Source organism: Poecilia latipinna, unplaced genomic scaffold, assembly GCF_001443285.1.
Source record: "Poecilia latipinna isolate Pla-1442-1.1 unplaced genomic scaffold, P_latipinna-1.0 Scaffold1976, whole genome shotgun sequence".
NCBI classification, from domain to species: domain Eukaryota; kingdom Metazoa; phylum Chordata; class Actinopteri; order Cyprinodontiformes; family Poeciliidae; genus Poecilia; species Poecilia latipinna.
Genome location: NW_015114592.1, coordinates 103,014 through 114,444, shown reverse-complemented (window position 1 = coordinate 114,444; position 11,431 = coordinate 103,014). Strand labels below are relative to the sequence as shown.

The 11,431-nt window shown below is 43.3% G+C and overlaps 1 protein-coding gene across 1 annotated transcript; it reads left to right on the top strand.

Annotated features, from left to right (window-relative positions):
- The first annotated feature begins 1,744 nt into the window (after positions 1–1,744).
- Positions 1,745–9,392, top strand: cyp26c1 (cytochrome P450, family 26, subfamily C, polypeptide 1). The gene is made up of 7 exons (XM_015016037.1): positions 1,745–1,796; positions 2,292–2,601; positions 4,273–4,497; positions 4,990–5,265; positions 5,344–5,502; positions 5,591–5,977; positions 8,107–9,392. Exons 2-7 carry the CDS (start codon positions 2,395–2,397, stop codon positions 8,449–8,451), a joined length of 1,599 nt encoding a protein of 532 aa, XP_014871523.1. The 5' UTR covers positions 1,745–1,796; positions 2,292–2,394; the 3' UTR covers positions 8,452–9,392.
- Positions 9,393–11,431: the final 2,039 nt, after the last annotated feature.

Here is an 11,431-nt window from a genome sequence, read left to right as displayed (position 1 = left end):
AGCGATGAATGGATGAACTGGAGGGAAAACATGAGGCCGAGGCTCCACTCTGAACATGATGGGGACAAAAACACAACCAAGTTTTTTCTAAACGTGACGTGAATAAATGAGATGAATTTTATTTTCATTTTATAAATAATTTCCAAGCGGAGCAGCTGAAGGTTTAAGGTTTAGAGCAAAGTGTGTACAGGAAAATCATGATAATTTAAAAAAATTAAATATCCAACATTTTTATTTATGGTGGAATGAAAACCGCCATTACTAAAATGATTCTGCAGCCAAATAAAAACCTTTATTTTAACAAGTTTCTAAGAAATTAATATTTATTTTCCAGGACAGAAGGAAAAATTAAGAAAACGGATCATTTCAAAAATGTTTCTCAAACGAATAAAAAATAAATGGTGAAAATAGAAAATAAACAGATAAATAAATAAAGAGATTATTTAAGCAATTTAAAAATGATATGTTGATTATGTGGGTTAAATAAAATACAAAAGAATTAAACGAAGCTTTGACTCACTTTGATTTAATTAATAAATTAGGTAAAAATGTATAAAAAAGAAACATGTTGTTCATGTGAATATATATAAAATAAATCAATATGTAATAATAAAACCATCTCTTGGTTTTTTATGTCAAACTGAAATCCTAAAATCTGAAACCGTTTCAGTTCCGGTCGTGTTGCAGATCCTCAAAAATCCAAATAATTAAAATAAATAATTACATATAATAAGATAACTGAATATGGATCCACATTCAGCTCCATGTTAAAGGCTGATGTGAAACTTTTGGATGAAACCTGAGATGTTGGACTTTGCGGGGATTCCCCGCATTCAGCAGGCTGCGGATCAGAGAGGAAAATTAAATTCAATATGTTTATTACCGAGTTCAAGCAGGACGGACAGGAAAAAACGAACTAAAATATATGTAATAATAATAAATATATATGTATATTTTTTATTTCATGCCGCGCTGCATGCCGGGATTTAATCATTTAAACGAAATGGAAACGAATGAAAATCTGAATTAAATCTTACATTTACTGTGAAAATATTTTAATAACTAATTAAAAATAATTTGAATCTGCAGCAGCAGAACCGGAGCGGATCTGGTTTCATCAGCTGCAAAGGAATTTAATATCAGAGCCTCTGTAGTAATAATAATTATTATAATTACCATTATTATTTTAATTATTACCATAATGTGGAGATCGACAGTCTGACGTAGAAAAGAACAGTGTCCGGTGATTTTTACGCAGAACTTTGGATAAAAAAGACCCAGATGAGCCGAGCTGAATTAAAATGTTCGATTTTATAAAATGATAAAATAAATGAATTTATACTCAGAAAGGAAGAAATTATTTTAGGGTTCAGCACATTTTGCGCAAGGAGTTAAAGGCGCAGTCCGCAGCGTTGCGCCGAACTGAAACCGCAGCACCAAGTCTGCGCCGGACTGAGAGCGGATCTGCGCTGATTGGTTACCTGAGCCTCGCTCTGACGCACACGCACACGCACGCTGCTGATCTGCTCCTGGTCTCTCTCTCTCTCTCTCTCTCTGAATGAACAGCCTGTTTAACATTCCTAGCAACGTCAGCAGCTGAAGGTGGACCGCTGCGCCGCGACGCTGCGCCTATAAAGCCGCTGCAGCGCCGCGGCTGCAGGAACCTCCAGGCTGGAGCCGCAGCAGGAGAACCAGAGGAGAACCAGAGGATCAGAGGAGGATCTGAGGAGGATCAGAGGAGGATCTGAGGAGGATCAGAGGAGGATCTGGGTCTGCAGAGGAGACTCGTGTTGGAGGTAAGCTCTTTGGATCAGAACCCGACACTAGCCAGAACTCTTTAGGACTTAATAGGAGCTTTTCTGAGGTGGCTCAGAGCCAGCAGCAGTTGCAGCTTTTAAAGCGGATTTATTGGGTCCGCCCGGGGCCGCGGGTGGGGGCGGCTGAGCCCCCAAACTGTACCCATAAAGGCGCGCAGCGTCACGGACAAGCCGGCGCAGGCAGACCCGTAAAAGTGTTTGGAATAGCTGACAGCTCCTGATGGAGGGTCGACCCGTCACAGGTGGGTGTTTTTATCAGAAGGATTCCTCTGTAATGAAACCTGCAGGAGATCCAACCTGATTGATTTAATGACGTTTTTCTCAATGATTTCCTCTCCTGTCCGGCTGAGCGGGAAACATTCAGCAACATGTGCAGCTTGAGTTCAGCCAGAGTTTAAATGAATTTTTTCTTTCGTTTTTATTTTTTTCTCATTAAATTTCGCTCCAAGCTAATGTGACTCCGTTTCCTTCCAGCTTCAGTTTCACTGCGGACATAAAGCCGCTCCGAGCCGCCGCCGGACTCCGTCTCTCCGCGCTGCCGCAGGTGGATGCTGGGAAGTGGACCCGCTCGGAAGAGATGTTCCCCCTGGCCCAGTTCGGGGTCCTGTCGGCCCTGGCCACCGCGCTCACCTCGGTGCTGTCGGCGCTGCTGCTGCTGGCTCTGACCCGGCAGCTGTGGAGCCTCCGCTGGAGCCTGACCCGGGACCCGGACAGCAGCCTGCCGCTGCCGCGGGGCTCCATGGGCTGGCCGCTGGTCGGGGAGACCTTCCACTGGCTCTTCCAGGTCAGAAACTCCTTCAGCTCCCACTGAGCCCAGAACCAGGCGTCAAACTTCAGCCTTTATTTAAACATCATTAGAGCCGCTGGAAGCTTCCAGAGAGGCAGCTTCTTGTCCAGGTTCAGTCTGCAACATGTGCGGACTTGACTTCTGTCTCTGGGCAGCAAGAACTGGAAGTTTTCGGTTCAGTTCGGTTCTTCTCTCTTTCCTCTCTCCATCCCTCCATCCTGCGCAGAAAACGAAACCGACCCAGTCTCACTTTACGCGTCACTCTCACATTTCCAGTTTTTTCTCCCTTCATTAAGTTTCTCCTGAATTTCCAGCTCGCATCAAAGCAAAGCGCTGACAGGTTTCACTTGTTTTTCTGTCACTTTGCTTCTTTTCTCACTTTAATACCAATGAACTGGATGATCCCGAGTCTGAGGAGAAGACCTGGAAAATCCAGTCTTTTATTTAATGCATTAATCCAGCAGTAAAAACAAAGATAATTAAAAAAAATGCATCCATCAATTATTTTATTTAATTTATGCGTTAAAGTTTGATGTGAGAATCTGGGAACATTTAACTTTCTGCTTCCCTGGAGAATAAATATGACATCCATGATTCATTTATTCTTAGCCTTCAAACAAAAAATACTTCAAAAAGTCTGAAAATAAAAATTACAATGCAAGACTTTCCAACCAGTCAGAGCAATAATTAAAGATCTGGACCTGAGATCAAAGAGGCTGGAAGGAAAAAGTGAATAAAGAAAACCTCTGAGGAGAAAACAGACATTCTGGGGTCACCAGGTCTCCATGGCAACCAGCTGGTTAGAAAACATGTCAGGAAAAATCATTTTCCTTCCTACTGTCTCAGATGTAAACATGTGGAGCTGGTTAAACAGAACATGGTCCCTGGTCAGATGGGCTATTTTAGGGTTTGAAATAAGTGATGCAGTCATGGCTGAGCACGGTGGAGGATCTGTGAGGCTGTGGGCCTATTCAGAGGTGCAACAAAACCTCTGAAACCAGAACAGTTTAATTAAAAATCAGCAGAAAACCTGTGAGCTGAAGAGTCCAGAGGAGCAGAGAGAAGGATCTGGCAAGGAGAGGAAGAGAGAGAGGAGCTTAAACACTGAGGGAGAAAGAAGAGCTAATCTCTGCAAAAACACAAAGTACTGCAAATACCTTTGGTCCAGTTTCTAGTGCAGGTATTTCAGTGACTTTTCAGCAAGAAATAGAAGTTTGTTTTATGCCAATAATTTATTAATATTGATTAAAAAGTTCTAGTTCCACTGACAGATTATTTTACTTATAACAAGATTTTTCTTGCTGAAAAAATACTTGTAAGTTAGAATATTTATAATTTATAAGAGACAATAAACTAAAAAAAACAGTAAGATTTATATTTCTGCAGCGAGGAGAGGATGCAGCTGGAGGGGAGCAGGCAGAGGCAACCGAGGAAGTAAAAATAGCTGGGATGGGGAGCCAATGGTCAGCTGAGGGAAAAGAGAAAAAGAAGGGAGGAGGAGAAACCTGAGCAGTTTACTCTGACAAACCCAAAACACAAACAATGGCAATAATTAAACAAAATGGAAAAATAACTGAAGCTAAAAGTCCAAACACAAACAAGATCAATTCTTTTTTAGTTTTCTGAAATATTTTTCCCAATCTCCCCTTGTCCTGGTTCCCACTGCAGGGCTCCAACTTCCACATCTCGCGGCGGGAACGCCATGGCAACGTGTTTAAGACCCACCTGCTGGGGAAGCCCCTCATCCGGGTGACGGGCGCCGAAAACATCCGCAAGATCCTGCTGGGGGAGCACAACCTGGTGTGCACCCAGTGGCCCCAGAGCACGCGCATCATCCTGGGGCCAAACACACTCGTCAACTCTGTGGGAGACATCCACCGGAGGAAGAGGAAGGTGAGGCGTCGGCGCAGGGCCGGACCTACAGGGGGCCGAGGGGCTAGAGAGGATAGAATATTCAATCATTTCACTGAACCACACTGCATTCTGGGGGATGTAGGCAGAGGAAAGACTAGTCGCTAAACCTCTCGTAGCCAGCTAAGCTAGGTTGGTGACATCAACTGACTCCCTCAGTCTTCGGTTACCTAGCAACAAGCTGCTTATTAACTTATGCAGCAGCAGTTTAAGGTTTCGACATTTTGCTTAAAAGCTGAAAAAACGACGTGAAGTGAAAACTTTGGATAAAACAGGAAACATCACAACATCAGATTGTTAATATTTTAGATATTTAAACAAAAAACTAATCGATAATTATCGATATTGATTGATTATATTGTGATTTGTTTATTGGCCATATTGCCCAGTCCTACTAAAATCTGAAAAATAAGACAAACAACATAAACACATTACAAAGTATCCAGCTGAACTTTGACCCCTGTCTGGCTTTAGATCCTGGCCAAGGTGTTCAGCCGGGGGGCGCTGGAGTCCTACCTGCCGCGGCTGCAGGACGTCATCAAGGCGGAGATCGCCAAGTGGGTCTCTGAGCCCGGGTCCATCGACGTGTACGGCGCCGCCAAGTCGCTGACGTTCCGCATCGCCGTGCGGGTTCTGCTGGGCCTGCAGATGGAGGAGGAGCGGATCGTCTACCTGGCCAAGACCTTCGAGCAGCTCATGAACAACCTGTTCTCGCTCCCCATTGACACGCCGTTCAGCGGCCTGCGCAAGGTACCGAACCTCATCCATCGTTCCTGGACCCCGACGTTCCTGGGAACTGGGCGGGTTCTGACGGACTTCTGTCTGCAGGGCATCAAGGCCAGAGAAATCCTCCACGCCAACATGGCGAAAATCATCGAGGAGAAGATGGAGCGGCAGCAGCTGGACGACGACTACCAGGACGCCTTCGACCTCATGCTGTCCGGTGCCAAGGAGCAAGGCCAGGAGCTCAGCATCCAGGAGCTGAAGGTACCAGGAAGACCTGAGAGATAAGAGAGATGATTCCTGTCATGATGAGCAAAGTCACATGATTTAAACTCCAAATTCATCCTTCCAGGAAACGGCCGTGGAGCTGATCTTCGCTGCCCACTCCACCACAGCCAGCGCCTCCACCTCCCTGGTGCTGCAGCTGCTGCGCCACCCGGCCGTGGTGGACAAGGCCAGAGAGGAGATGGAGGCCGAGGGTCTGGGATGTCAGCCGGAGCGGAGCTGCGACCCGGCCGGCGGTGAGCTGGAGAACGAGCCGGAGGCCGCAGAGACGGAGACGACCCGCCTGCTGAGCGGTGGGCCGGACGGCGGCTCTCCTCGGCCTCACGTCCCGTACCTGAGTCTGGAGAAGCTCAGCCAGCTCCACTACATCGACTGTGTGGTGAAGGAGGTGCTGCGCTTCCTGCCGCCGGTCTCCGGCGGATACCGGACCGCCCTGAAGACCTTCGAACTAGACGTAAGTCAGAGCTGAAAGCACATCTAAACCTCCAGATTCTTCTTTCAGGAACCATTTAGTACCAACAGTTAACAAGAAAAACACTCAGTTTAAAGTCCATTAAGCTTCAAAACAGACAAAGTCCAAAGATTTGATGAAAGACTTTCAGGAAGTGAGGAGAGCTGCTGACTGAGATCATTAAAAAGATACCAGGAAGGTTCAGGAGGAAAACAAAGACATGAGGAAGGCAAAAACTAACCTGAACCTTCCTTTTCCCTCTGACTCAAACATCAAGAATCTGTCTTTGCAGAACCGGATCCGTTTACTGCAGAGCTGATCTCAGAGGTGATTTCTGGATCATTGTTACTCGTTTTGAAACCGAAGCTTCTGCACTAATGGAAGGCTTCATTTCACCCACATCCATGAAGCTCTGACTCCTCTGACCTGCAGTCACTTCCAGTTAGAGACGAAAATGAAGAAAAGACAAAATAATTCCCCATTTAAATGAGTTAAATTTTTATTTTTCCACAGTTGTCTTTTAATCACCATTGTTTTCCAATGCAAACATTTTGGGTAGCTAAAGTTTTGCGATCCAATTTTTCTACTTAATTGTACAATTAGATTAAAAAAAAAGAAATTAACTTCTCTCATATAAATCTGCTTTTTTATTTTGGTTGCATTACAATTTTATTCAGATGTGAAGAATAAATCTGCCTTAGTCTAATTTTTCCCACCAATCAGTTAATTTTCCTTTCATCCTCTTGAAGCGAGCCCTCATAGAAATCCTTGCTCCAGACCGAATCTTGCCTTTTGTTGCTCCACCTGCTGAGTTTTTCATGCAGGATTAGAGTTCAGACTAGAGTCCTCCTCAGTCCTTACATCCCCTCTCCTTGACCTCAACATGCCCCCAATTTTCTGCCCCCATTGCCAAAAGGATAATTGTCATTTCTGCACCTTTTCCTGCAGTAACAAGAGGCTGAGCTGCTGAACTTTACTGAGAAATCTCCGATCTGAAGGCGCGGCTCTGGTTAGAGAGGATAATAAAGGTTCATTCTGTTGTTCAGTGTGAGATAATTATAGAAACCAAATGAAACTAAACCTTCAATGGAAGCAGCAAAGCATATTATTATTGTTATTTGAATGCAGCCCTGTGTGACAGACTGAGAATAATCCACTTCTTATCACATTTCACATAAAAAAAATTTTGTTTTCTACTTTTAAGTCAAATTCTCGTAATTTATCTCCAAACTGGAATAGATGGTTGAATCTTCACCATAAAGAACTTCAGACTCAGTCAGATTTACCTCTGGGTCACCAGAAGTTCTGACTGGTTCACATTATTTCACTAAACCTCTGGTTTTCTCTCTCTGGCTGCGTTTCCTTTACAAACGTGTGAAAAACTGTCAGGATTCCATTAATGTAAAAAACAGTTTCACAAACACGGCGCTTCCATTAAATACAAAACAATTAAAATATCATGTGAACAAGTTTGTTTGCATGGTGAGTCATTAACATGCTGCATCATAAACTACTTCCTGTCTTCTTCTTCGTGGTTTCTGCCAGTGGTAACATCTGGTTGTTGATCATGTGACTCCTGACTAAAAAAGTTTTTCCGTCACCGTTTCAGGAAATAAACCAATTTTGATACGGCCAAAAAAATCACGTCATCCTAACAACAAAACTTTTGATCAAAAAACAAGGTTGTTGTTTTTTTTAAATTGCTGAGTTTACATTAATGTGTGACATTTAATTAACCTTTTAAAAGTAGAGATGTGGTTCCTATAGCAACAAACATGCTAACTTCCCCCTGCAGTCCCTTAACAGGTTGATTTAACAGATCATGAACTGGTGAAAAGTGTATAATGGTGAATAAATGTAGCAAATCAAACTACGAACAAACGATTCATTAAACAATTAATTTTCCTTCATCAATAATGAGATCAAATCTGTTGGTTTAAAATCCACATTCCATCCTCAGATCTGCACAAGCCCTTAAAGATCAGCCCTGACTTTCCTGATAAATGAAGAAGTTTATCTTTCACACCTCAGTTTGACCCAAAAGGTCCAAACCTCCCAGAACACGGACTGAAGACGTTTCGCCTCCGTTTCCCTCTCCTTGGTTTTAACGGCTGGTTCCGTTTCCACCACAGGGTTACCAGATCCCTAAAGGCTGGAGTGTGATGTACAGCATCCGGGACACCCATGAGACGGCGGCGGTCTTCCAGAGTCCGGAGCAGTTCGATCCGGAGCGGTTCGGCCCGGAGCGGGACGAGTGGCGCTCGTCTCGGTTCAGCTACGTTCCGTTCGGCGGCGGCGTGCGCAGCTGCGTCGGGAAGGAGCTGGCGCACATCATCCTGAAGACTCTGGCCGTGGAGCTGATCGGGACGTGCACATGGACCCTTGCTTCAGAGGAGTTCCCCAAAATGCAAACGGTACCGATCGTGCACCCGGTGAACGGGTTGCACGTACGATTCTCCTACAGCAACCCGCTGTAGACCAACAGAACTGAGACTACAAACTCTGAGCAAAGGATCAAACCTCACCAGCCAGGCCATCTGCAGCACTTCAGCATCATCTCCAAATGCATCTTAATTTATTTATGTCGCCTTTATCCTGCAGACGCTTCGTTGGACTGAAAGCACATAAGCTAAAGTTTCTGTTCAGAGCTGTACAGAAACGAACAGATCTCTACGTCTTGTTCCCTCTTACTGTCTGTAAATGAGATTTAAGTTATTTCATATCAAAACAAGCCATCAGAGCAAAAGATCTGCTGCTCCTCTAACTTCTACATCATTGTGAACCAGTTCATCTGAACCTTCAGAGTATTTAACCTCAGAGTTTAGCTCAGTTCTGGTTTTGGGTGAGTTTTCTTCTTCTGCTTCATCTGTACTTTGAGCACGGTGTTGATCAGGAGGATCAGGAGTCAGTTCTCACCAGAGCCTGAACGGTTCAGAAAAACTGGACAGTTTCTAGAGACTTTCTCTGGATTCAGGAGACGCTTCAGCTCTGGAAGCTGCTGCCGGAGTCGGGAACGAAACTCAAGTTCAGAAAACGTGTACATTCAAAATGTCCTCCTCTTTTTTACATGAATGTTTCATAGATCTGTTTCTGTGTGTGCTTTAAATGAAGTAGTGTTCTGAATAAGCTGTATTTAAACGCAGATGGGCCTCATCTGCTGTAGAGACTCTAACCTGTAACGTAAACCTGTTTTCTCCTTTAGGATCTTTGTATTTACAGTCTGTTGGTTCTGATGTTATCGTTGGAGAACCGTTAGCCTGCTATGCTAGCGGCGCTGTGAAATGTTAGATTTATGGAAGAAGATAGCACTTTCTCCACTCTAAGGAGTCTGTATATACTGTGTCCCTGTTGTTCACTGAGAGTATCAGATGTAGCTGCTGTACAGTCGATTTAAATTACAAGATACCAAACAAAGTTCTGGGAGTTTTTATTCTTGTTAGCAAATCTCAACTGGACCAGACCAGGCCCGGTCAGGTCCAGTTTGTGTCTATCATGTTACTTATAGTTGCAACTCTTGTTCATCAAACCTGAATCAGTCTTGTTGCCAGGCCTCTGCAGAGATGACTCTGATTGACTTGGCGTCTCCTTTAAGGACGCATTCACACCAAAACTGTTTAGTCCGTTTTAATCCAGTCCGTTTGCCTAGAATGTCCGGTTCGCTTGGGGAGAGGTGGATGTGTGAGCGACCAAAACATCAAACTGTGTTACAAACCTCAGTCTCAGTTTGGTTGAAGTGAATTCTGGTGTGGTTAGAATGCATATGTGAACACCAAGTGGACCGGATAACGCTCCAAACGCAGGGCATTCTGGGTAAATTCAACCAAAACCAAGACATGGGAGGAATCTCTCAAGGCCTTTAGCTAAATACTAACCTCTCATTAAGCTGCTCACAGAAAACACAGAGCTAAAAGCCAGTGGCGTCTCTTAATGACCTTATTTACTGTGATGATGTAGAAACGCTCCGTGTTCACTGCCTCAGACATTAAACATTCATTTCCTCGTCTAAAACTTATTACTGGCAGCTCAGATTAACTGGGCCTGCTGATCTCCTGAGCAGCTGTTTCTAAATATTCTCACTGGAACAAGGAGTTCCCAGCAGCTATTTGTACTAATTTGATGGAGTTAAACTGGTTTCATAACGCCGACTGTTGCCACCTCGGAAGTGCCTGTCAGGAGTTGAAAACTTCTGGAAACTCCCTTCCCGTCACCTGAGGGGCTGATTTTACTCACACCCAGGCGCTGCTCCAGTTCCTGCTCAGCAGTAGCCAGATCTGAGAGAGCCAGGCTGGATATTAGCTGTTCCACAAAACTAATTAAGTCGCAATTATGCAGTAATTATGGTCTTAAGGTGCCAAGTTATTGAAGTTATTGTAAACTCTTATTGAGAAGAAACCAGTTTATTTTTTCCCACAGGCTGAAACTGACACGTAAATCCACAAGATGAGTTCGGTTCCCCAGAATCAGTTCATTCAGCGAGAGCAAAACAGACTAAATGTGGAAGAAAATGAATCTTTGGGAAGAAGAAACAAAGCAGCAGCTGGACTGAAGAGCAGGAACCTTCAACATGATGTGAGGAAATGATGAAGCAGTTAAACTTTCTCATTTTCTGCCAAAACCTCAACTTTACCACAACGGGTCAGAAACTTTACAAGATGAAAATAAATTAATTTTAAATATGAGGAAATATTATCATTACATTTGTTTCATTAGAAGTGAATATTCTTTCAATAGACGTCAAGCAAACAGATGGTGAGAGTCCTGAAGTAAACAGAAAATAAAACTCTTTCACAGATGAACATTTTCTGGCCAAATATTTTAAAAATCTACGCTTAACTAATCATGTCAACGATTGGAAATGGACGACTCACAAAGTCATGAGTAGTTTGTTAATTTTTATTAAAACGTTGGGATCTAAAATGCTGATCAGCAATAATGGAAAAAAAAACATTTTCTGGATAAACATATGAAACATTGTGAGAAAATAGATCACACAGTCCTAAAATAATGTACCTAATATTTTTATAGTGTTCTAGAAAACATATTTTCATCAAATAAAAATACATATGGAGCCAACTGGTTTCTCACAATATTTTAAAGAATAAATACATTTACAAAGTAATATTTCATAAAGCTGCCTGGTTAGCCTGCTAGCATTGAAAATAAATGTGGAGTGAGGAAGCATTTTTCATTTAGGTAAAACTGAACCAGGGAACAAAAACTCAAGTTGAGATTTTTGCTCTAAGTGGAAAACAAGTTTTCAGATTCGACTTTAAACTTGACTTGGACTGAAGTCTTAGTAACCATGTTTATCTGGTTTAATTAAAGGAAGATGAGTTACAGACTGCAGCTGCTGAATGTTTTACTGTCACAGGATGATGTTGATTATCAGCCAGTGAAACTGGTGGATTATTATGGGATGTTAAAGGCTCACACACTGTTCATTTCAGCTGCAGCTTC

Coding starts and splice junctions, on each gene's coding strand:
- cyp26c1 (XM_015016037.1), top strand. CDS start 2,395: ATGTTCCCCCTGGCCCAGTTCGGGGTCCTGTCGGCCCTGGCCACCGCG. Junction 4,498..4,989: donor TCCACCGGAGGAAGAGGAAG/GTGAGGCGTCGG, acceptor GTCTGGCTTTAG/ATCCTGGCCAAGGTGTTCAG. Junction 5,978..8,106: donor TGAAGACCTTCGAACTAGAC/GTAAGTCAGAGC, acceptor TTTCCACCACAG/GGTTACCAGATCCCTAAAGG.